Source organism: Gobius niger (genome assembly GCF_951799975.1).
Source record: "Gobius niger genome assembly, chromosome: 16".
Lineage (NCBI taxonomy): Eukaryota > Metazoa > Chordata > Actinopteri > Gobiiformes > Gobiidae > Gobius > Gobius niger.
In genome coordinates, this window is record NC_136867.1 from 25,482,385 (window position 1) to 25,509,351 (window position 26,967).

General features: G+C 40.7%; 1 protein-coding gene across 1 annotated transcript; it reads right to left on the minus strand.

Annotated features, from left to right (window-relative positions):
• Window positions 1-4,789: 4,789 nt before the first annotated feature.
• Window positions 4,790-26,612, minus strand: LOC306975833 (protein LBH-like). Its single transcript, XM_079573607.1, has 4 exons — window positions 26,383-26,612; window positions 10,902-10,974; window positions 9,186-9,354; window positions 4,790-5,253 (listed from the first exon to the last, which is right to left on the minus strand). The coding sequence occupies exons 2-4, from the start codon at window positions 10,971-10,973 to the stop codon at window positions 5,201-5,203; spliced, it is 294 nt and encodes a 97-aa protein (XP_079429733.1). The 5' UTR covers window position 10,974; window positions 26,383-26,612; the 3' UTR covers window positions 4,790-5,200.
• Window positions 26,613-26,967: the final 355 nt, after the last annotated feature.

Here is a 26,967-nt window from a genome sequence, read left to right on the forward strand (position 1 = left end):
AATGTATTTCATAAAACACAGCCTTTAAAACTATTGCTCCAAAGTCACACGGTACAATGTCACAGAGAAGGTCCAAGAAACAAACTAACTCACTAAATTAATGCTTCGCAAACACCGCACTATATCTCTATTATTACCATCGTTACAAATGGAGTCACCAAAACTACAGCAGTTGGCACTTGACAGAAAGTAGAGAACAGTTAATCTACTGTAGGTCTGTGCACTAAATACAAAGCCAGAGTCAGTGAAAGTAGAAGTACTGTATGGCACGGAGAGTTAATACTTTTGACTGAGAGTTTGATCATAACAAGCAACAGGATAAAGGTGTAGAAGAAGAAATAATGAACAGAATGGGGAAAATGCAATGTTTAAAGGGTTCCTATGAATATACAGCAATGATCCAGTAAATAAAATGGTACAAAGATGGATTATAAATGAATGCCAGCCACACTGCGTAACATTTCATCCAGTTTATACTATGAGGTACAAGCATTGGTCTCATTATGAGTTAGTTAGGAGCATATTAGAGAACCAGTTAATCTAGTATTATTTAATCTAAGTTTACTGAGGCGGCTTTTATTCTGATTTCTGACATCGAATTTGAAGTATTTTGAAAACAGCCAAATATTAAAATACAGTATCCAAACTAGCATAATTAAAGCAGATTTTAAACATTTTGCACCTTGAAGGCACTATATCTGATTGTTTTTTTCTAGTAGTGCAACACATTTTCTTTTGTCCTTTTATTGTAAACTCAGACATTTGTGAGAAAAACACTATCCATCTAATTACAGAGCATTTGCATCTATTTCATGAACTTGCATTTCTATGACAGTGGACCTGAAAAGTGACCCTGCAAATTGTGAAATGTGCTTATAAACTCGTCTCTGTGAAGAATCGGGATATTACAAATATATTAGGAAAGGGATGAATGAGTTTGGACACAACTAACATTTCAATTTAGTGCCTCTTTCATTGTTTGTAATACAAAAAAAAATCAGGTATAGGGCCTTTAAATGATCATAAATGCAATTATTAATGTAATATCCAAGCAAACCTTCTTACCTTCTTCGACATCCGCGCAGTAATATCTTCACTTTACTGTGTGGACGCCGAAGTACTCCTGGTATTATTACGCCTTACAATATAGTTCCCCTTTTTATCCGCTTAGAAAATCCACATTGTTTAATTTTGTGTAACTATACTTTATAGTGTAAATAAGGAAAACGTGGAAGAGCTTGGTAGCTTCTATCTTCACCTGGTTTGGAGCTATAGAGGAGACGAGGAGAAGCTAAATGCTAACGCCGTCTGTGTTGTGTTTATGTGTCTGAGGGCACGCGTGAAGACCAGACAGGTACAAATGAACTCGTCTCAGTATGTAAAAACGGTGGCCTATTGCTGGGTTGCAATTTCTAGAATATGATAATGTCATCGGACCCAGCAGCAGGAACCAGTTTTTCCTATAAACATTACACTTTACAAGTCGTAGCTAAAAAGAAAATGTATGAATTAAATAAAATATCATTAATATCAGTCACTGGGTAGATCTCTCTGTACAAGACCAAAAATTTCCTCAAAAACAAAATAATTTTTCCTCTATATAATAGCATAGGCCTTTAGAATGCTGTGACGCCACATGCAACCCAGCAATTAATTTAAAAAGGAGAGTCCCACTGAGATTAAGAATCTCTTTTTCCGGGAGAGGGGGACCTATTGTATGTGTTTTTAGTGGTAGGGGCAACCAAAGTACCCGGAGGAAACATAGGGACCAGGGAGAACATGCAAAACTCCACACAGAAAGGCCCCGTCCAGGTGGGAATCGAACCCAGGACCTTCTTGCTTTGCCAGGCAAATCGAATGTCTAAAGAAGCAGTCAGCCGCAGATGGAAACACTCCCCTGACCGTTTTTATTAGTGATATATTTTGATAACACTCTGCAAAATGAACAATGTGTAGCAGATCATAATTCGTAATCCCTGACATGTTTGTTTTTGCTTTCAGTCCAACATAACCTGGAGTGTTCCGCAGTGTGGCTTTAAGCAGTGCTTTTTAATAACAATCTAAAAAGCCCAGTGAGTTCTGATCAGTCAAACAAACTGAGGTTAAAGGTCCACTGTGAAAGGTCACACTCTAGTCTTGCCCGGTTATTTCTAAGTGCATTTTAAATTATAGTCCACGTAAAAAGACACACCAGCCGACAATATTTCAACACAGTAAAGACTTGTGCAGAGTCTTGAATGACATGGTCCATTTTGTAGCATCCCTGGTTATTTGTTATCAGTCACTTACAGTATTTTTTACTCTTTAGTAGCAAAATTTCCAAACATTAGGAACGACCACATGTGTGCACACTGGAACAGCTCAGCTTCTCTGACAACTTGCAAATGACTTTTCAGCGGAGACAAAACCTCAGGCAAAAACAGACCAGAATAACTTTGGCAGTGAGACGGCGATATTACTTAACTGTTTCACTCCTCGGCTTTTGCGCTGGAAGTTACAGAGTCGACGAAATAAGAGTCTGAATGCAGGACAAGTTGTTCGTTGTTGTACTACTTTTGAGCAATTCAGGAACAATATCGCACTGTGATTGTAAATGGATTCAGAAAAACATGGATTTTTGACATAGGGCCTCATTTCCTAGTTATCCAGAGTGTTATATATACATTTTTAATTCATGCAGTCCTTATATTTGAAGAGTTTAGTGGTGCTAGGCTAATGCTAGGCTAGAGCATGTCTATGGTAACTAGTAGCCTGCATTAAAAACCTCTTCAAAATCATGGGGTCGTCCTCCAAACGTTGCCATTGTGAATTCCACCTGTAGTAATGCAAACTACTGTAGATCCGGTAACCTAGCAGATCACTCCGCCGCTGCGTAGCTACAACCAGGAAGCTGATGCTGCTTAAATATAAGTTATTTTAAATACAAAATGGCTATATTTTGAAAGTTATTCAGTCGACACAGACATTTATATGGTTAGTCTGGTGTTATAAGTGATTGGCCTCAGGTGCACTGTGCTTGGGTCAGACTGTTTTTAATGCAGGCTACTAGTTACCATAGACATGCACTAGCCTAGCACCACTAAACTCTTCAAATATAAGGACTGCATGAATTAAAATTTATATATATATATCTTCAGACATCAATAACACTCTGGATAGCTAGGAAATGAGGCCCTATGTCAAAAATCCTGAAATATCCCTTTAAGGAAGGAAGCGACTTGAGGGCTATACTACGAAGTTGGTTGAACTTAACCTGGATGAGTTCCTCTAACCAGGGTCGACAAACCCTGACATGGAGCCTCTGGATAAGTGGTACAACAAAGCACATTATCAGCTAACCCTGGGTTTCTCTGAGGATTTGTGAGGCGTTCATGTGACACAGGAGGAGTCAGCGCCAAGTGGCCAATCATGGAAGAGACACAGACTGAGGAAAGGAGTATGTTCACATTTGTTCATTTTGTGAAAGAGAAATAAGCCTTTTTCATGTAGTCGTCTAAAATCTGCATCCCCACATGTGTAGTGTGGTAAATCCATGTGCATTTTCAAATAAAGGACTTCTCTCTCCGCTCCTCACTCCCCTCTGCAAACCGCAGAGCTTGGGTGTCAAAGCGGAGGATTCTCTTCTCTGATTGGTCCAAGAGCCGTCCTCTTATCTAAGCTGGAACTAAATCGGTCCAGAGCAGGTTATGTGCTAAGTGCATGTTTCCATGGCGATGTACGCTGAAACCAGGGTTAACCTCTTACCCCCCGCCTTTTCTCCAGTTCAGCTTTACCCAAATCTAAAAACTTCTCAACTGGAGAGCAACAGTGTAATGCCTCATTTGAAAGCTAAGTCCTACAAAAGTCACATTTTTAAGCGCTTTTGTCTTGTTTTCGTCTCTTTTTGGCCTCATTTTCATTGCTTTTTTATCGCTTTTGGTGACTTTTTCACCACATTCTTGTAATTTTCTTGAGTTTTTGTTACGTTTTCGTCATGTTTTTGTCACTTTTGTGGCTTTTTTGTTACTTTTTGTCTCATTTTTGATGATTTTTTTTCTAGGCCTTTAGATTTGAGCAAAGTGAAATTGGAGAAAATGTCCTCGGTTCAGGTGGGAATTAAGAGGTTAAACTTCCTGGTTTACCCCTCTGGTTGTTTCAGCTCAAAAAAAGGATACAAATTTAAAAGAAATTCATAATAATAATACCAGTAGTTCGGCGTCCGCACAGTAAAGTTAAGATATTACTCCGCGGATGCCGAACTACTCCTGGTATTGTTACGCCTTACAATATAGTTCCTCTTTTTATACGCTTAGAAAATCCACATTGTTTAATTTTGTGTAACTATACTTTGTAGTGGAACACTTCTTGTAACCATATTTAAATAAGGAAAACATGGAAGAGCTTGGTGGCTTCTATCTTCACCTCGTTTGGAGCTATAGTGGAGGAGAGGCTAAATGCTAACGCCGTCTGTGCTGTGTTAACGTGACTGAGACACAAATGAATTCGTCTAAGGTAAGAACATATCTCAGGTTGTAAAAACGGTGGCCTATTCCGTTAAGTAAAATATTGCTGTATATTTACAAATACTGTAAATATAGAATGAAATGTAAATATTTGCAAAATGTAAATACTGAAAGAGTTGGATGTGAGTTTTTATCGCAGATCCTCAGTAAACTTCCAAATCCTCAGCCTGTGCCCCCCCCAGGCCACCCCTTAGACACGGCCCAGTAAACTAATACAAAACTCATAGGCTTTTCAGAGGTTTAAACTACCGGTTTTACAAGTGACAAAACCTAGTGGAGAAAAAACAACTAGTTCTGACTTAAATCTTTAAAGGAATTGTTAAAATGAGGAAAAAGTCGGTGAGGAAAGTGTCCAAAACATAACAAGTCCAGGGCTTTATAGGATAAGAGTAATAAATTATTGTGCTTTTCGAGATCTAGTAAAGTTTGCACATTAAAAATGACGTCTTAAAAGAAAGCACTATATAAAAACACGTCATAAAGTCTCCATCTATTTACACACAAAACGTGGTGACATCTTTACGCCTTTACTCGGGCGCGTCTAACGAAAACTCTGCCTAGTGCCTATAATTCAGTAACAATAACGAAGCTCTACAGCAGTGGACTCCACACGCTCAGATCCTCGGTCCGGTCCTGGTTCCCGTCTGGACTGGTTCAGGACCAGGTCTCAGATGGACTCACGGTCTCAAGAGCCCACTTCAGTCCTGCATCTCGGCTCCAGAAGGGTCCTCAGTCACGTCCGCCCCCACAGCTGGGAAATACAGAAGATTGAAAATTACACGGTTCACGTCCCTCAAAAGCAGGCGACAATGTGAGGTTTGATCATTTTCTTTCATTGTCCACAACATGAAAGGTTAAAGCTTAAAAAAAGAGAATCTCATGGAAACTCTTTTGGGCGATATAGACAAAAATTAATACTGTATCTCAATATTTTTGCTGTGCTAAATGATGCCTGACCGAAAGGGTTTAGGCTGAAGTGGAGACTTATACTGCCTAATCCCATTTACAACTGTGACACATAATACAGTTACTCTAATACCAACGATGGTAACAAATAAACACAAAACTTCAAGAATCAAAATTATGATATGTATCCGCGATTAACTTCTTTTTTAAGGATCTTCATTCAAGTGTTCTATACTTTTCTATGACATTTAAAGGGGGGGTATTATGCAAAACTTTGCGACTTTTTCAAGCTTTACATCATGTTATTATGTCATTCCCTCATTAAAAACATGCCTGAAGTGTTGCCTTGGCACATTCACGTATTTTTGAGTATCTGTAAAAACTCTGATGGCGGCCATTTTAGGGATAGGTTTGCCTGAGTCCTCCTAGGAACGCCCCCACCTCCTGGAGACGCCTCCAAGCTTTCGTCACCAGCCGAGTAACCAATCACTGCTCCTCAGCAGAGCCCCCTCCCCACTGATGCCACAGACAGCGTGTGGAGGGGGCGTGTCTGAAAGGGTCAGAGGTTCTTAAAGAGACAGAGGCCTATTTCAAGACATTCCCTACAGCCATTTTGAGAGAGCAATTTTATACAAGGCAGTTATTCTAATTTACTGCATTTACAGACCAACAGAAGGTTTCGTCATCATTGTAGTGTGATATAGACGGGTGCTATGTGATTGAAAAAAGCATAATACCCCCTCTTTAAACATAGACTGTAAAAATAATAGACAACTCCGCCTCACTCCTGCGCGTTTACCACAACAGACTCCTCTCCCCAGCTCTGACGAAGCATGTTTATAAAAAGAGCATCAGGGCGGGATCTTCAGCCTTTACCGCTCTACTATACCCCCAGAGGGACTACGGAAAGGATTTATTATGGTAAACATATAGCTTGGAGCAAATCTCAAGAGTATATGCTCCAAGCATATCTTGGGGGGTATCCCCCCATATTTTAACACAATAATTACATTGCTTTGTCACTCAAAAAGATAATAGTCCTGAACAGACAACAAAGAGGCACAAAAACAACACTTTCCACATTTTTTCACCAATGTCTTCCCAAATGTTCTCCATTTCCCCCGATTTTTCCCAACTTTTAAAAATATTTTCCATATCTTTTCCCCCATATTCTTCCCTCAATCTTTCTCTATTTTTCTCAATTTTCCCACACATCTTTCAAACCTCTTCTCCACAGTGACCGATCTCAATTCTCGACATGAGGCTTTTTAATTGTCAGGTCCGAAGCCTCCTGTGGCAGGAACAGCGTGTGGTTCAGAGTTTCCAATCTTTGTAATCGAAGTGTGTTCGCTCTGAAAGGGCCACAGATCAATGGTCAATCAAGTGAAACGTTCATCTGTGTAATCAAGAGAGGTTTAAGTTCCTTTATTTAGGCTTTGAACCATGACACCAGCTCTGTCTTACAGTAAAATGTTAGTTTTCGAGGTTTCGGTGTGTGTGAAATGGCACTGGACTGGAAAGCATGATATTTTTGGGCTGATTGACTATTCATCCAAATCCAATGTTTGGTGGCCCCAAGGCTGCTTGTTGAATCACCAAAGATGAACCCTTTTACTGCGACTTTAATAGTTCCACAAGGTTAAAGCCTCAGAAACTAACACTTTGTAGAGAAACAGAGCTGGTATTAAGGTTCCAAGCATAAACAAAGGTGAGGGAAATGGTTAAACATCGATTAAACGCACCGAGTTCAAAGTTTTACTGCCCTGACCACCGATCTGCGGCTTGATACTCTTCAGTATGTGGCCCTCGATAAAAAAAGTATAGACACTCCTGCCTTAGACAGTCCCAGGCAGGTCACCAGTTCCACCAGTTGCTGACTCCAGCGGTGTTTGTCGAGAAAAGTTTGGCCTTTTCTTTCATCCAGCTCAAACACTAATTAGCCTTGTGAGGAAAAATAATAATAGTGTTACAGTTTATTTCAAAGTCGCATCAAATCAGATCTCTCAAAGGCTACGACCCATTTTAAAATTATTCCCCCACAGTGTCTGAGGATTCTGAAAACTGGTTATTGCATTTATTTTGAACAAATAGGCTGTCCAGTCGAGCGGACAAACCAAGGACAAACTGCAATTAGATTCCTGCTGCTTCACATATCGTTCCTTTTGGCCTCTCCCTTTAGGCGTCACCACATCGAGTCATCAGGCTCTCAGCGTGGGTGAGCATGTGCCAGAGGCTTTATGCTAAATATCTACATAACCCGGTCAAAAGTTTGGAAGCACTTTCATGTATCGCCTTCTACATTGAACACATGGGATTATGTAGGAAACAAAAAAGGGTGAAGTAACTCAAAATGTGTTTTATAGATAAAATTCTTCAAAATGTCTTGACATTTTCTCAGTGAGCTTCATAAGATCATCCCTGTGTCTGTGAAGTGAAAACATTTCTGGTGACTGCGACTAAAGCAGTAATCAAAGCAAAAGGCGGCTATTTTGAAGACTTTATTTCAACAATTTTGTTTAAATCATAATTCCATTACGACTGGGTATTGCCAACAACTTCACAATATGATACGTATCAAGTATATCATGATATAAATAAAAGTATCCATAATGCGAGATATATTTCCAATTTCAAGAAGAAAGGATCCTATATGTGCACAAAATGGAGGTTTTTATTATGCCGAATAATCTCAGCGTGCAATTTAAGCCTTTTATTGCAGTAGTTAGAGCATGTTGTATTACGCTCGGAATAAAGACTATTTTAGCCTCGATATGATACACGTATTATCACGCACACCGTAGCGATATGTTGCCGATACGATACATTAAACACAGCCCTGGTGTTCATTCAAAAACGAACGCCTGCAATGAGAATCTGTCTATAATGTAAATGGTCTTGAAATAAAAACAAAACGAAACATAGAAAAGTATTTTGAAAAACTTTGGACCATTACTGTATGTGGTGTAAATGCCTTCTTTTCAGTGTTTGGAGTCGTCATAAAAAAACGTGTGAACTTAACCATTCTCAAATCCCGCCAAGCCATCCATCCATCCATCCATCCATCCATTTTCTTCCACTTGTCCGTTGCCAGGTCCTAGGAGCAGCTGTTGGAGTTGCCCATATCACACTGCACCAGCCCTTATGACTCCTCCAGCAGGTGGTGGGTCCACGGATGGACGGCCTCATGGTTCTGACTGGGCCTGTTGGTCTCTCATAAGGGGCTTCTGAACCTCTCATTCTCTGACCCGTCACCTAGGACCTGTTTGGACTCGACCAGGGGCACGAAGCCCCCGACAACAGAGCTCCAGGATCATTCGAGTGCTCAAACCTCCACCACGTTAAAGGGATATTTCAGGATTTTTTGACATAGGGCCTCATTTCCTAGTTATCCAGAGTGTTGCTGATTTCTGGAGATATTTTTTTTGTAATTCAAGCAGTTCTTATATTTGAAGAGTTTCATGGTTCCAGGAGGGACTGTCCCTACCAAATAAACAAACAAAAATCTGTTTTTTTGTCGCTATATTGATGCTTTTTTCCAGAAGCTTTTAGATTTGGGTAATGACCAACTGGAGAAAATGTGCTTGGTTCAGGTTAGGGTTAAAAGGTCGACCTTGGGTTATTTATCACTGGAGCAAAACCAAATGAGCAACTGAGATTTCATCGCTTAGTAGATTAAACAATGTCAGTCCTGCACATATTACGTGGCACAGCTGTTATCGCATGCATAATTATGAATGTATGAAGATTTATATTCCTCCTGGTGTCTCCTGTCCTCACCTGCTGCCTGCTCCTCCAGACTGCGCCTGGGTTTCTCGTCGGGGGAGCTGGGTTCATCCGGGGGCCACCGCAGCTCTCCGCTCTCCACGTCCATCGTGGTCGGCTCCACCACGATGGAGGGCAGACGCTTCGAGAGCTTTGGGTTACGCTCGTGTGACTCCGGGAAGATCTGAGGAGCGGAGAGTTAAGGATCCAGAACGTGGCAGTCTACGGGATTAAAGGTGCATTCTGGAACTTTTTATGTGGGAAAAAAAAGCAACTGTATGAGTGGTCAGCATGGCGCCTTTACCTTCCATCACAGTGACCTCTATGACACTCCAGGATCAATTACTTTTACAGTTTCTGGTAGGTTTTCACTGTAGACAAGACACTCTCACCAGAAAACCTACAAAACAGTTGATCCTGGAGAGTTGTAGAGACTTTAATATCAATCAGGGATCACTCCGGTTGAAATCATTTGAGGAGGCCACAAAAAAAAATCACAAAACAACAAACCGCTACAATGGCAAATCAAATATTTATTGGCTTGAACCATCGGCGGTTTAGATTCAAACAAATCGGTGCAGGCACATGATGGATTCTCGTGTGTTTTTTAACTTGTAAATACTGTGAGAATTAAACAAGAGTGTAGGATTTTGGATAAGTATCTAAGATCAGTTTGGTCTGACGTGTTGTGATTAGGGCTGGATGCCGTTAAACGATATCAGTAAAAAAAAGTTTAGGTACTACTGGTATCAAAAAGCAGGTACCAATTTTTTTTGAATATATTAATATCCATGTTTGATGCTGTTGGTCCAGGCACAGCATTAAAGGAAGTTACTTGGTGGTTTCAGCTCAAGTAAATGTTACAAATTAAAAAGAAAAAGGGGCTGAACTGTTTCAAAACGCAGACTGTAGCGTAAGATTTTGCGCTTATGTGGAGCGCACTTTGTGACTCCGCAGCCGGGAAGGGGAGAGGGGTTGTGGGGGGAGAACATGTGCATCACGATGGGTAAATTAAGTTTTTAGTTTGACCTGTGAGAGCCGATAATGCTTGAAGAAGATCACCTCTTGAGACGCCCTTTTGCGAGTGGCGAAGGCTCATTGCGAATAGCTCTGCCACACGAAAAATATAAATTTGCAAGAAGCCTGTACACCCCGTACACCAGGTACAAGATCTGGCCCAAAGTCTTTTATGTAATACATTAACATAATTGTCCTGTTTTCTGGCTCTAGGTGACAAATATCATTCAGGTATCATATTAAAAAATATGTAATAAAAAATAATGATACCCAGCCCTAGTTGTGACAGAGATTACAACTACAATTTATGTTACAAAGTGATTCAGATCATGGTGCATATTTAAACACATTCAGAAGCAGCCAGAAAGCTTTAGTAATCAAACAGTTTTCTTGTACTAGAGTAAACTTCTTTGGCACAGAAGAAGTTGTAAACGCGACATTTGTGCGCTGTTGTGTGTCAGGATTAGCTTTGGCTTTCCGCCCTGTTCAAGTCTGAACTCTGTTTCGCTGTGAACTCCAACTGAGGCGAGCGTCTAATGAACTCAAGACAACAATCTCTTGAGAGCTAGAAACGGGCTTATGAAACAGCTTTACTCACACACCTACGACTTTCACGGTCTGATTCAGGAAGAGCAGCTTTAAGCGCTTGTATCTACGATGGAAAACTCCTGTACGACTGGGAGATAACACTAAGCTAACTGCTACAAAGGATACAGCGGACTCGTCTCCCTCTGCTCCTGTGAAGTCCTCTGTCCCCGGCTCCAGGGAATTCAGCACCTCAGTCATCCTGTAAGCACAAAACAGAGGTCATGGATCTGTGACTAACTATATGAGTAAGAAAAGCTGATAATCAATACAACTACATTACTGATTTAACTTAGGGGCTGCGCTGTTGTACTGGTCGAACTAATGCACATCTTAGCAATTCCCATTTCCATCCCTTCAATGTGGCTCTGAATCAAAATATAGGACTTGTCAAAACCCGGTCCCTGCACTGGCAGTTTCAATTCAAATGTGTCACAGAGAATGTAAATTTATTCAACACATGATTCTGCAGGGCTCCTTTCCATTCGAACACAGGAGATCTTACCCAAACGTGGTAGGTTTCACAGAAAACAGGCAGATGGACGAACAATATGCAGCATTTCCAAGTGAATACATTAAAAGCGATTCAGCAAAACACTTTTCTATTTAGCTTAGGAAGCGGACATAAAACTAGAGTGAATGAGGGGAGTTTGTTTAAAAAACTTGCAAATTTTCAACATGGGAAATTTTCCATGGGAATTAACACACCTGAAGGTTGTTTCTTTACAAACAGATATATAAACTGAAGCATAAACATTTGATTTGATAGTTATGCTCTGAAATATCTTTCACAGCAGAGATGAAAAGTCTCAAATAAATCATTATAGCGATGTCTGAGCACCAGGAAAATTCAGATTTACTTTTTCATAGTCCCTCTGGGGGTAATACGAGTGTTAATGGGATGATTGGGGGGTCTTTGATCTCCCCCTGGTGTCTCTGGCCAGAAAACCACAATTGCAACTTCGCTGCCAACGGGTCGGAGGCCCCAATACACACTCATGGAATCACGAAGAAGAAGCTAACAGGCTAACGGCAAAGCTAAATGCAAGCTAGCACCACTTAAACAGTATTTACAGCCAAGTGAAACAAATTATCTCCATTGTGTAATTGGATGTACAATATCCCTCTCTCCCTTTGTCTTTTCTGTCAGCGTAGTATTTACTCTCACGGACAATTAATGAGTAAAAAAACGCAACATGCTACGACACCTGCAGTGGCGCTTACGGCGTCTAGGGGCATGAACTACGTACTGCTTTAAGTCATTTTTGACAAAACTCTAGACCACTTCAGATTCTTGGTTAAATTTAATGCACTGTGTTGAAATTGTTTGGTAAGATATCACCATTTTGTGCCAGCCCAAATCTTTAATAAATTCAGCTAAAACACAACTTCTCGCCTCGCGTTGCAGTGTCATTGCCCGTCTATTTTTAGTATTTGAACCAAACTAATTTGCGGGAATAGAAAAACAAACTAGTGAGGGAAAGACTCGTCACAGTTTGAAATAATGGCCTCCCGAGAGACCGAGCCGCGCTCCAGCTTTATCCGCGCTCTTCACACTCGGATGGAGCAGCCAAACTGGAGGGAATCCCCAGCTCAGGTTTATCATTAACGGCCATGACTGAATGGGGACAACCCGATGTGTCACGGCAAACTGTTTCCCCACAAATGAAGCAGGTTCAATAATGGACAAAAGTGTATACAGTGCAGTTATGGAAGTTTCCGAGTTCAGTTCCCAGGACAGGTGGGGCTTTTCCAGGGTTTCCACAAAATGAAAAAAATGAAGCCCTTCCTTGTAAAATAAGAAATGAAATGAAACGGAATAAAAAAAATAAAAAGGATTCAATTGGACTTGCAGCTGCCTCTATGGGGGTTGCATGCTCCCCAAGGGTTGCCTCAATTTTATTCTATTTGACCTCTATTTAACCAGGAAAGTCCCACTGAGATTAGGCAACCCATTTCCAGGGGAGTCTTGGCCCCGGAGGAGAACCTACTGTACTATTTTTAGTGATAGGAAAGCAAGAGCACCTGGAGGAAACCAACACAGACACGAGGAGAACATGCAAACTCCACAGTCACGAGGAGAACATGCAAACTCCACACAGACATGAGGAGAACATTCAAACTCCACACAGACATGAGGAGAACATTCAAACTCCACACAGTCATGAGGAGAACAATAAACTCCACACAGACATGAGGAGAACAATAAACTCCACACAGACACAAGGAGAACCATAAACTCTACACAGACAAGAGGAGAACAATAAACTCCACACAGACACAAGGAGAACCATAAACTCTACACAGACAAGAGGAGAACAATAAACTCCACACAGACACAAGGAGAACCATAAACTCCACACAGACACGAGGAGAACAATAAACTCCACACAGACACGAGGAGAACAATAAACTCCACACAGACAAGAGGAGAACAATAAACTCCACACAGACAAGAGGAGAACAATAAACTCTACACAGACATGAGGAGAACAATAAACTCCACACAGACATGAGGAGAATAAACTCCACACAGACACAAGGAGAACAATAAACTCCACACAGACATGAGGAGAACATTCAAACTCCACACAGACATGAGGAGAACAATAAACTCCACACAGACATGAGGAGAACAATAAACTCCACACAGACACGAGGAGAACAATGAACTCCACACAGACATGAGGAGAACAATGAACTCCACACAGACATGAGGAGAACAATAAACTCCACACAGACATGAGGAGAACAATAAACTCCACACAGACATGAGGAGAACAATAAACTCCACACAGACATGAGGAGAACAATAAACTCCACACAGACACGAGGAGAACAATAAACTCCACACAGACATGAGGAGAACAATAAACTCCACACAGACACGAGGAGAACAATAAACTCCACACAGACACGAGGAGAACAATAAACTCCACACAGACATGAGGAGAACAATAAACTCCACACAGACATGAGGAGAACAATAAACTCCACACAGACATGAGGAGAACAATAAACTCCACACAGACATGAGGAGAACAATGAACTCCACACAGGCACGAGGAGAACATGCAGCTCCACACAGACATGAGGAGAACAATAAACTCCACACAGTCACGAGGAGAACAATAAACTCCACACAGACACGAGGAGAACAATAAACACACAGGCACGAGGAGAACAGTAAACTCCACACAGACATGAGGAGAACAATAAACTCCACACAGACATGATGAGAACAATAAACTCCACACAGACAAGAGGAGAACAATAAACTCCACACAGACAAGAGGAGAACAATAAACTCCACACAGACATGAGGAGAACAATAAACTCCACACAGACAAGAGGAGAACAATAAACTCCACACAGAAACGAGGAGAACATTCAAACTCCACACAGACAAGAGGAGAACAATAAACTCCACACAGACAAGAGGAGAACAATAAACTCCACAGAGACATGAGGAGAACATTCAAACTCCACACAGACATGAGGAGAACATTCAAACTCCACACAAACATGAGGAGAACATTCAAACTCCACACAGACACGAGGAGAACAATAAACTCCACACAGACATGAGGAGAACATGCAAACTCCACACGAAAAACCAGCCCATGGGAGTTAAGCCGCCCTTTACCCCTTAACCTCCAGCTATATGGAACCAGGTTGTCCTAAGTCGCTGGTTGAATGATGGGTCAAATGCAGGGACGAATTTCCCTACAGGAAAAATAAAGTCGACAATATACAAAATGTGATGCCAAAGGAAATGCTTGTTCAATATTGCCTTTGAAGAAGTTGTTTCTTCAAAAAAAAAAATCAATTATTTATTCACTTCATATTCTATTCACAAAGTAGCCTTTGGGCAGAAAAAGATCAACAATTACGACTGAAGCCCTGCTGAGATGAAGAACCCTGGCCCTGTGCTGTACGTGGAAGGGGAAAAGCACCAGAAAGGCCACATTCAGTCCAGAAACTGAACCCGGTAAAAGTGTTATAACATGGCTAGGAGCAGAGCCACCTTATCCACTTCACTTTGCGGCATGACTGACAGTACGCGACGATTGTGCTGCGCTCCTATGTGTGTACCTGGACTACCTGGCACAGAGGGATACATGTGTAGGAGTAGCAGGGTTAGGGTTTTTGTGGGATTTAGGGTTAGGGCCGTCCTTCCGTGGACCCACCACCTGCAGGAGGAGCCATAAGGGACTGGTGCAATGTGATTTACGACCCGGAAATGGAAAAGTGAAAGAGGATGGATGGATGCTGTAAATACTGGCAATTTTTATGCATTTTTTTTATTTTTGTATTAAAAATTGAAGTTTCAAATTGGCATTACTAAATATATATTTTATACATATTTTTTTGCAAGGGGTACAATTCTGTTTAAGACCCGGGGCCTATGGTGACATTAAGGTGGTGGGCAAAGGCACGCACATCCACAGGTCAGTGTGCAGGATCAAGGAATGAGAAATAATAAAGAAATAAAAGATCCGCGCAACTTTGTAGCTCCCAAGCTTTTTTAATGCTCACCGAGTGACGTTTCGGGCCTTAGCCCTTCTTCAGACATTAAGGTGGGCCTGTCTAGGAGCATAAGGTGAGACGCTGCAGGTGAAAAGGGGGAAAAATATATATTTAGTGATTTCAATTTGAAACTTCTGCTGTAGATTACTAATATAAATATAATCATGTATTGCAAGTTCTCTGTCAATTAATTTTAAAGATATGTTATGCATCAAAATTGCCAATATTTACAGCAATAAAATCTGAATAATGGATAGACCCAGGTTTATATTTGTGGTTTTATTTTGTTGATAAACAGCATTAGCATTAGTTTTTTAGAGGGGATTTTGGGAAGTTAGGAAGTTTCTGAATAAGATATGGTAACACTTTATTTCACACTATCCTTGATACATCCTTCCTTGATAACTAAATTTAGTACAATGTAATGAGCTCTGTAACAACGTTTAACAAGTTGTGCCTATGGGATAGATACACAATGAAATAATATGTATTTGTAGTTTGTCGGTACATAATGTAATAAGACATAACTCTAACTCTAACCCTAACCTTAAGCCCTAACACTAAGGGTCTTGTGTCCTATTACATTATGTACCTACAAAGTACTAATACAAGTTATTCCATTGTGTATCTAACCCATAGGTACAAGTTATTACAGATTGTTACAAAGCTCATTACATTGTACTCAATTTAGTTTGGCACAATGTATAAAGGTACTGTAAAATAAAGTGATACCTAAGATATTGTGCCTTGTTTTCAAAGCTCAATAAATCAGGCTGGGAGTTGGATATTTCAAAAACCTTTCAAATGTTATTGGAGTCTGTAGGAGCAGCTAAAGTGGAGACATTGCATGAGTGGAAGAAAAGTACCAAAGAAGAAAGAAGAAAAGTACCAAGTGTGCTCCAATCTGACGCCACAACAGCTTCACTCACTGAGCCACTGCTGTAAAAGCCACTGTTCCTTGTCGGGGGGGGGACCGCACTTTTCCTTTTCCCACTACTACACGGCGGCGCCTTCATCAAAGAGAAATCCCACTTCTCGCATACAATCAGCCGTTTCCATGGAGACGCACCCATTCAGATTTGATACCCGTGATTGTCTGGAGCCCCGCGCACCTTTCCTGTGAGCCGATTTACGGGCTATTCATGTTACAACGCCGCAATTACCAACCGTGGGGATCGGGGCCACTGCCGGTGTTGCCGCGGTTGTTAAAAGCGACTGCAGCCCGTTCTGGCCTTCGGGGACACAATACAAGCTTTACTGTCAATTTATCTGAAGCCACGGCATTGTTCCCGGGGGACAGTCGGCGCCGGTTTACAACAGACAACAAAACAGTCTTGAATAATATTACGGTTCGAAAGTCCCGGCTTGTGAGCTGACAAAAGTTCTACAACTTCAAGAGCTGATTCTTTTGGATTTACACAAAGAACTGAAGAGCAAGTATGATTGAAAAGCTATTATGAAAACAGCACAATTATATTTAAAGGGCCTATATTTTTGGAGGTTTCGACCATGGTATAATGGTAAACCCTCATCCAAAACAAACCTGGAGTAGTCTTTTGTTTCATTCACGCTTGTTTCAGTAAATCCTACCAGCATCCTCCTCACTGAGTCACCGACGGCATTGAACAGATTAGTTTATAGATGCAAAACAACTTCCTGCAGCTTGACACAGATAACACAGAGATGATTGTTTTTGGCCCAAAGAAAGAAAGAGTCATTATGTCCCACTGAGGCGCACTCTCCAAGACCAAATATCAGGTTGGATATTTCAGCGTAATGGACTCAGACATGAATTTTAACAGTCGCATTAAATCAATGGGTTTCTACAGGTGACAGCAAGTCAAATTAATGCTTTCTAATGCCATTTTAATGCCTAAATACTATATTTTCAGTACCACATTTGCAAGCATTCAATCAAACAAGGGAATGAGGGGATTTTTTTTTTAATATTCAAAACCAGACTGGACACAAAGGGCGACTTTTGAGCAAAAGATTGTGTAAAATTTCAGTCAAAACTGCAGCAGTAGAAGAAATCTACATTGAAAGCCAGTTTGAATCCAATTTAAAGGGACTTTACGGAGTTTAAACATGTTAAAATTATGTGTTTTCTTCCCCCTACATGTTCGTGCCATGTCCTAATGTGTAAAATGAGCTCAGACTTGTTCACCACAACTGCCTCTAAAATCCTGCACTGTCACTCAGAAAGTTGTTACTTCGGGTCTGAAGTGCCGTCATGCACGAGCTTAATAGCTGCAGTAACACGTATGACCTGAGGTGGCAGTAGTGAGCATAACATTGCCAACGTGTATCTAGCCCCTTTTGGCCCTAATTTTGGCTAAACTAATTAAATCACTTTTCATGCTTTTCACTGCCCTTTGGAAACCCTGCAATCACAGCAGGAGATTTTTAACATCTAAGAAAAAACATCCAAAATCAAAGCGTTTTGTTTCTAGCAGGTTAGACTATACTGCTGCGACTGCTCACTGGTCTCTCTAAATACAAAACGCTGCTGCTCGAGCCCTGACCGGAACTTGGAAATAACTCCACATTAGTTCAGTGCTCAGGTCTCATGATTCTCAGAGAATAGACTTTAAAACACATCTGCTTATTAGTCTTATTAGCCCCTCCTGGAACCGCCACCTTAACGTGGTGGAGGGGTTTGAGCACCCGAATGATCCTGGGAGCTCTGTTGTCGGGGGGTAGGCTTCGTGGTAGGGTCTCCCATGGCAAACAGCTCTTAGGTGATGACAAAGAGCGGTTCAGAAGCCCCTGACGAGAGACCGGTTTGAATCGTGAGACCGTCCTTCTGTGGACCCACCACCTGCAGGAGGAGCCATAGGGGCTGGTGCAATGTGATTTGGGCAGGTCCAACAGCTGCCCCCACGACGATGGATGGATGGATGGATGGATAGATGGATGGATGGATGGATGGATGGATGGATGGATGGATGGATGGATGGATGGATGGATGGATGGATGGATGGATGGATGGATGGATGAATGGATAGATGGATGGATGGATAGATGGATGGATGTTTATTAGTCTCTTCATGGACTGGCACCAAAGTACATTTCCGAGATGTTTAAGTCTGTAATGCAGTGAGCTTTATCCTCCACTTGTCCCTAGTTGTCAAAAATACACAACTGCAATAGTCTAGTAAGCTGCACAAGCATATCCCGGATTTTGTTTGTGTCTTATTAGTTCAATTCTCAAAACACCAGCCCACGCTTGCATGTACGTCACACAAAGATCTCACCAAACTTATTCTGATTCTGTCTGTGGCCAAACTCTCTTATTCACTTTTGTTACTTATGATCCAAACATCCAAATTGTTCACAGGGATGAGTTTGTAAGCACATTTCTCTACTTTCAATGTAATGTAAATAACGACCATCCACGTTTAGGATAAATCAAAAGGCTTGTCATTAAATGCACATTGGTCCAAGGGCTGTCACATTTTTGGGCACCATATTTACCGAAGCAAATTGGGTTACATCATATCTTATGTTTATTGCGGCTTGTCTGGTATTTTAGGATATGACTGTGGACTTTCTGTCATTTTTATGCTTCGGAGTTGACAGTATCTCGTATCTTAAGAGTCAATCTTATCTTTTATTGTGATATTTTCCTGCCTCAATATATCAAATTTCATATCGTGGCAAGCCTAATTGCTCCACTCTTTCACAAACATCTGCTTTAAAACAAATTTCCTTCCACTACTCAAAAAGAACATGACCTTTAATGCTGGTTTTGACAGGAAAACGACAGGACAGAGTGAACTAGCTTGTTATAAATGATGCTGGATATTAGGGAAGTGGTCACAACGTATGGGCTAATCAGTGCACCTTTTATGCCACGTCCCTTTTGAAACCCCTTCTTTCCATTGAGGTTTTGAAGAGGCCATTTTGTTTGCTCAACGAGGAGCTCTCAGTCGGGGGGACGTGGAGCGTGAACAGAGCAGAATTTAAATGTTGAAGCTCGAGCCGTGCCTCTCCCTGGATGAATAATAATAATACCACTTTATTATCCAGCGATTTTTATCTCATCGAGGTCGTCCATGTGTGAAGTGTCTGTCTCAAAGCTCCTCGATTACGCTTCAGCAAAACACAAATGACAGCTACGGCAGCGGCTGGTATTTCCTATTAAGGCGAGACACCGCAGGTAAATGGGGAGAATAATCTGTATTCATTTAGAGATTTCATTTCCTATATTTTCTGACAAGATCTGAATAATGTATAGAGCCAGATCTAAACGTATGGGTTTGTTTTAGTCTAGTTTCGTTGTTTAGTTATTGAAAAATGTGTAAAATTCAAATTTTGCCATTTTTGGAAGAGTTCAAAGCTTGATAATTCAGACTAGGATTTTAGATATTGAAAAATCCTTCTAAATCTCGTCAAGTAGGCTCAGTATAACACAGGGAAATTCGGCGTCAAGAGCAGATGTCATTGAACAGTGGCATGCTGGGACGTCATATCAGCCTGGGTGTTTTAGGTTTTCAGCTACTCAGCAGAAGTTGATGTGGCTCAAAACAAAATAATACAGTATGTTTTATCTGTGTAATAAGGAGGTCAGATGTAAAACCCTCTGAAAATGTGTGAGGAAGTTAGGATAATCCAAATGACTACCTGACCAAAAAAGTGTTGGCTTTAGCTTTGATTAGAGCTTGCCTTCCCTTTGCCATTGTTTCAGCAAGTTACTGCAATGCCGAAAAGATCCATTCACTTTTCACCAAGATCTTGTATTGATGATGGGAGAGTACGATCACTGAGCAAAGCCTTCTCCAACACATCCCAAAGACTCTCAGTGGGGTCAAGATCTGGACTATGTGGCCCATTTTTCTAATCTAATATTTTATTTTTCACCCAAAGTAAGTTATATCTCATTGTATTTCATGTTCATTGTGAGATTATGTGGGAAAAAAAGTGTATATTTCTGTGTATTTGACCTTGTAGTGACCCAGCGGCTGTGTGAGTGGTCAGTATTGCACCTTTACTTCCATCACAGTGGCCTCTAGGACGCTCCAGGGTCAATTGTTTGCAAGGTTTTCACCGCTGACGGATTCTCAACAAAAAAACTACAAAACAATGTATCCTGGGGTATTAAAGGAACAAGCCACTGTTTTTCCATACTGAGATATGTTCTTACCTGACCAAAGATGTGGTTAGCATTTGGCCTCTCCCAGCATGTTCCTATGGCTCCATTTGGGGGTGAAGTTGCAAGACCTGACAGATACACATCAACTCGTCTAAGCTCAGGTAAGAACATGTCTCAGTATGGAAAAACGGTGGCCTGTTCCTTTAAGACCACCATGATCGAAAGCAAAGGTGCTATGCTAACCACACATAGAGCCTAGGGCTGCTCGATTATTGAAAAAATAATAATCACGATTATTTTTGTCATAATTGAAATCACGATTATTTAAACAATTATTTGTATTTATTAATAAAAAAAACGATGCTGAATATTTTCTGTTTTCTGAACAGTCATAAAAGTACAAATGATTTCAAGTTTGCCTCGATTAAGGAGAGGTCTCTGTTTCACACCTGCCCCCTGCTGGCCAGCCCTCACACCTGCACAAGTAAACTGAGCAGCGCGGCCTGATGACATCATCACACAGCGCTGTTTGTTTTTATGTCAGGCAAAAGCATGAGCCATGGCACGGGAAATGTGAAGGGAAAATAATCCCAGCGCCATGAAACTATGCAAGTCTGCTTTGCAAAAAAAAAAAAAAAAGAAATCAATAAAAAACAAAAATCGTTTAGTGTAATAATCGAAATTGTAATCGAATTTCGATTAATTGCACAGACCTAATACAGCCGCTGGATCACTGCAAGGTAAATTATGCACAAATATCAACAAATATCACCTTTAAAAATAAGTGAGCTTAAATATCATATTTAACCTTTAGAGTTTGTTTCTGTTGCATTATGTCTTCAATAATATTGTTTATCGCGATAGTTTAGTCATCTTGGAATATGCTTGTGCCATGTGGGAAGAAGAAATCCTTTGATGGAACAACCTGGTGGTCATTGAGGAGGTTCAGGTCATCGGCTGATCTCAATCTTCAGGCTGAACCTCGACCTGACCAACTGCAGCAACTCCAGATCAGAGCAGTTTGTTTATTCCAAGTGGAGATTGTTTTTAGGTCAGGCAGTGTACTTTCCATCTGACATATTTTTTGCCAACAAATCTCGACATTCTTGACATGGCTGTCCTATTTCAGCGAGCCTTGTTTTGTCCTGATATAGTATTTTCATTTCCCTTTTGCCCTGCAGTTTCCCAAAAGCCCCGGCGGAGAATATCACACCAGCGCCTCTCCTCCTTCATCCATCACGGTTCTTTTTACTAAAAAATTAATAAAAAGACCTCAGACTGTGCCTAAAAATTCCCCCGCGCTCATCTGTCCATCACAAGATTAATAACAGCGTCCGACAGTCGCTGAAAGCAGCAGCCTCCTCAAACATTCTCACCGTTTTCCCACCGAGCCCGACTGTCTCCACACATGATTCCACTTATCACGGGCAATATTTGCGCAAACGTGGCCCCGGGCGCTTTTTATTGAAAATGTATCAATCCAGAAAGCAGAAATTGTGTTTTTCTGAGCTCCTAAAAGCGATCCACGGGCGATTATGCTCTGATCCGGCTGCATTTGACGAAGAGAATTTGCATCTAAAAGCAATCGGCAAAATGGGAAATAAATCGAATCCTGGCGCTTTGAAGTCCTGCTTCTTTCACAGGCTTGGTTTACTTTGAGTCTTGTAGAGTTTGTAAAGTGCATATGACAAGTTGTTTGTGTTTTTGTAACACTTGCTTTGATGGGATAATGCGGTGAAGTGTCAATGTTAGGAGAAAAGGTTGGGGGGAAAAGTTGAAATTCTAGTTTGAAATGCAGGATGTGACAAAGGAAGATGAGGAGTCTGTCCATAAGGAGATACAGACGGTATCTCCTGAATCACCCATATATGGTCATGTTTAAAACAGTCAAAGGGGAAAACTATGTGGAGAAAAATCTAAACTTTCTCTAATTATTCAGAAACTGCTTTAAAGGGACTATAGAGAGTTTAAAAATGTCAAAATTATGTATTTTTCTCTCCCTACATGTTCCAGCCATGTCCTAATGTGTAGAATGAGCTCAGACCTGTTCACCACAACTGCCTCTAAAATCCTGCAGTCACTCAAAAAGGTGTTAATTCGGGTCCGAAGTGCCGTCATGCACGAGCTTAATATAGAAGGTGCAGTTACACGTATGACCTGAGGTGGCAGTAGTGACTAAAAAATGGCTAACTTGCATCTAGCCCCTTTAACAAATGCTGAATTATTGATATAGTTTCCTACTAAATAAAGATGAAAATACATGGAGAGGAGCAAAGTGGTTCAACAGCTCATAAATACATAAATAACGGAAAATGTTAGCATCGTGCTAATGCTAACGCTAGCTACGACAGCCGTTTTTTTAGCTTCTACTGAACAATCTGCTGTGAATAAACATCCATATGGACCCGATTTAGACTTGACTTTATTTGTTAGTGATAAATAACTTCATATTTTGCCAGAAAATGGCTAAAAAGAGTGAAAAATTGTGTTTCCCATAACATTCTATTTTCTCCCCTGGCGAGGCCACGCCCCCTTCTATGACGCAATGCTGTCTGCATAGATCTATAGAACTACAATAGGACACATTCATGGCTCTTGTGTACAGTATGGATGCACTGAGGAAGTAAAAATACAAAAATAGGTAAACATTTTCTAGCATAACTTTAGTTAATTAAGTTAAGTCTAGTAAAATGCCTGTCATATATACATTACTTGGTGTTTGTATATGAGGAAACCGTTTAGCAAGAAGTGGGAACTCAAAGCCTTAGATAACTTCATTTCAAGTGTGGACAGCTAAAAAGTTAATTTACATTTACATTTGAAAGATAAATGTAATACTGCATACTGTACCACATTTCTAAAAGGGCGTAAATGTAAAAAATATAATTGGTAGCCGATTTTGTCCCATTATTGTCTGTATATATATAACAGCCGACACAAAATATCCAGTAGTTTCACTTCCTATTCCTCCAAGCCAGCTGAAATAAGACCCCCCCTCCTCTTGCTCCCCTTTGCTGCACAGCTGTTTCAATAAATGTTGTTTATGTATTTATGGGCTATTGAACCACTTTGCTCCTCCCCGTGTCTTTGTATCTTTATTTAGTAGAAAACTGCATCAATAATTCAGCCTTTGTTAAAGTATTTTTTGAATAATTAGAGAAAGATTTTTCTCCAAATTGTTTTCCCCGTTAACTGTTTTCAAACAAGACCATATATGGACAATTTCAGAGATGCCGTCTGTATCTCTTTATGGACAGAATCCTCACCTTCTATCATCTCATCATGCATTTCAAACTAGAATTTGCATAATAGCCCCCTTTAAAAGCCTTAAAGGAACAGGCCACTATTTTTACATTCTGAAATATGTTCTTACCTGAGCTTAGACGAGTTGATGCGTACCTCTCTGGTTAGCATTTGACCTCTCCCAATGTATTCTTATAGCTCCAAACGGGGGTGAAGTTGGAAGCTACCACGCTCTTCCACAGGCACAAAGACCAGACAGGTACGTATCAACTCGTCTAAGCTCAGGTAAGAACATATCTCAGTATGGAAAAACGGTGGCCTGTTCCTTTAAGACGCACACTACAGAACAGTAGGTGGCGCTGTGCAGAGGTACAGTCCATGCCACAGACTCACGACAACGATAAAGCTTTGCCCCTGTTGTGTTGCCATACAGGAAGTCAATTTGGACACAATCTATATGTTTTTGAAGCTGCAATGTATCTGATATCAAGTGATTTGACAGAATGCTTTCGTAATGGCAGATGAATCAGTAAGTAAGACACAAAGTTTTGATCAAATTAGAAGCCATTAGTGAAATACTATTGATATTAGCGATGAGATGCAGCAGTATCTCACTAATCTTCAAAGCTACTTCTCTCCTCTGTGCTCTTTGTAATCGGGGCGTAATGTGATTGAATTCTGCTGCTGTGAATTGGTCCAGTTTGGAGGAGCAGCTTGAGAGGTTGTTGCAGAGAAAAACTATTAAGGCGAGTGCCAGTTCAAGATCGATTTCGTTTCAGAACTTCAGGCACTTGTTATTCCAGATCCTGTCAAAACTTTCACTCTCGCCATTGTATTTTTCTTTCACATTTTCATACCAAACTGATGAAATATCTTCCTGCTGGACACTCTTTATCCATGGTATAAACTCAGCCTCCTTTATTGTACGATCTCCCCAGCTGCATGTGTCTTGAACCACCTTTTTTTCCCTCCACCATTTTGCTCCCAAGTCTGCTCCCACCGCCTCCTCACTTGCACTTTCCCAAAATAACCCCCCCCGAAACTCTTCCAAAAACGATAATTTCACAACCATATATAGCCTCACGCGCACACACATCTCCGACTCTGAGCTCGCAACCTTTTTTACCCGCGCGCATTCTTGCTCCACTTCAGAGTCTAGTAGCCCTTTTGTCGTGCCCTATATTACATTCCCCCGGCCTATTTTCAAAACCCACTTTTGTTTTTTTGACGCAAAAGCTCGCCAAAACACATGTATAATTCATAAATGCCGGCTATAACTGTGTATGGGGGAAACAACAGGTAGCCAGGTAATAGATGACATAGCAGCATGAGACAGCCTTGTGAAACTCCCACACACTCTGGGCTTTTCAATGCTTTCTTCTGCCCACAACCCACACAGTATTTAAAAAACATTAGATAGCCTTAAAGTGGAGTTTTACAGCTGCAATATCACTGTCTTTTTCAATCCTCCCTTAAACATGCTGTATCTAATCGTCATTTTTCTGAATTTGAGACTAACTGTCTATATTTGAAACCGATCCAGGAGCGTTAATATCTGAGGAAAGTCTGATTTATGAACTTTTCAATTAATACAAGAATGACATGCATTTCATAGAGGCATGAACTACATCGTTAGCCACTTTTAAACATAAAAAACAATGATATCTAATTGTTCGGAAACCTTCAAAATGCTCAAAATGTAAGTGTTCATCCATTCAGTGCCTTTGTACAATTAACTTCCTGCTTTTGGAGATTTAAGATATACAATAAATCTTGCTGCTTGCATAATATGGGCCTCTTGCACGACATTTTTAAGCTGGTATTATTCTCAGGATGCTGCATGCTTTTAATGTTTTAAATACTATAATCTGCATTTAATCTCCATTGTGCTTTGCTCAACTACTGGTCTGCCCATTTTCCACTAACGGTGAAATGTGCAGCTTTTTTTTTGGGCTTTGTTTGACAAGATAGTGGGGGGATGAGTGGGGAGAGACATCGAGCAAATTGTCAGAGGCGCAACTCAAACCCACGACGCCGAGAGGACATAAGAGTGATTGGTGATTCCGCCATATGTGCAGCAGCCTTATCCATACAGGCTTGCACGGAAAGCATGGCATTTGAATGAAATGTTTCTTTCCTGTTCAACTTCTCTGTCAATGCTAATGAAGCCATATATTATGCATGAACTTAAAATGAATAAGTGCTTATTTAGGCTACAAAAAAATGGCATACTGCAAGCTATTTATTGCCTAAAAACTGACAGTCAATTGGAGACTTTCATTCTTTAATTAATCATTGTGCGCACCATTACTGAGAAAGGGAACTGAATCCTAAGGTAAGTTCAGTAATTTACCACCTGGGAAGCAACAATCTCTCATTCACGCTGTTTAATTTGACTGGTGGCCTATTTTATTATTTTACCTTACAATGGCTGCATAATAATTGGGCTTTGCAAGATTATGTAACCTATTTCACATTGATTTTGTTTTTATATGGTGAAAATGTTAAAAAGTCCTTTCCTAATACAGTTGGATTAGGATAATAGCCTATTGTTAATAATGGGGGAAATGACCCAACAACTCATTATTACAATTTCATTACAAACTTCACCTTTAAAATCACATGCATGCTGCAGTTTCAACTTATTATTCGGTAATTTCACTAAGCTTGGTGAAGTCTAAGTAAAAGCTTTTAGGAAAACTGCAGCTTTGGTCGTGGTTAATTGTTTTAAAAGCGCGGTACCTGTCTTTGCGAGTCAGATCAGGCGGTGAAAGGTGTCCGTCCGCGGCTGCTTCATCACAAACTCCGCTGAAACTGGATGGAAATGCTCCTGATGCCGATACTGCTGCTGCTGCTGCTGCTGCTGCTGCTTCTCCTGCTGCTGCTGTGGGCGAGAGTGAACCAACGCGACGGGGCACAGAGCGAGAGGAGTCTGCAGCCCGGGGAAAGTGAGAAGTTGCTGTCGCTCACTCACTCACTCACACTAAAGACAAGTGTTCTGAGCCTGCGCTGTGAGGGGAGCGTTAATTAAAAGCCATTTTTATATCTTTTTTTTTTTTTTTTTGACTTGGTGCTATAAAACGGTTATTAGGCTAGTTTATTATTTAAAAACAAAAATAAAATAATAAAATAATAAATAAAAGCAAGATAATCAAAATCTGTTTTTAGCTACGTCAATTACGTCAACGACGCATAAATCTTGTCATCTGTCAGGTGCTAACGAGCTCAGCTGTAACATTACATTTTCCGTGTTTTAAGAAAATAATGCAAGTTAAATGTTTTAGTTTTGTCCCTTAAAGATTACTTCTGTGCTCTGGTTAGCGGTGG

Bases quoted from the DNA above. Each gene is read 5' to 3' on its own strand.
- LOC306975833 (XM_079573607.1), bottom strand. From the start codon at position 10,973: ATGACTGAGGTGCTGAATTCCCTGGAGCCGGGGACAGAGGACTTCACA. The intron at 9,355-10,901 runs GTATCCTTTGTA...TCCGCTCCTCAG, and splicing joins CAGAGGGAGACGAGTCCGCT to ATCTTCCCGGAGTCACACGA. The intron at 5,254-9,185 runs GTGAGGACAGGA...TGTATTTCCCAG, and splicing joins TCTGGAGGAGCAGGCAGCAG to CTGTGGGGGCGGACGTGACT.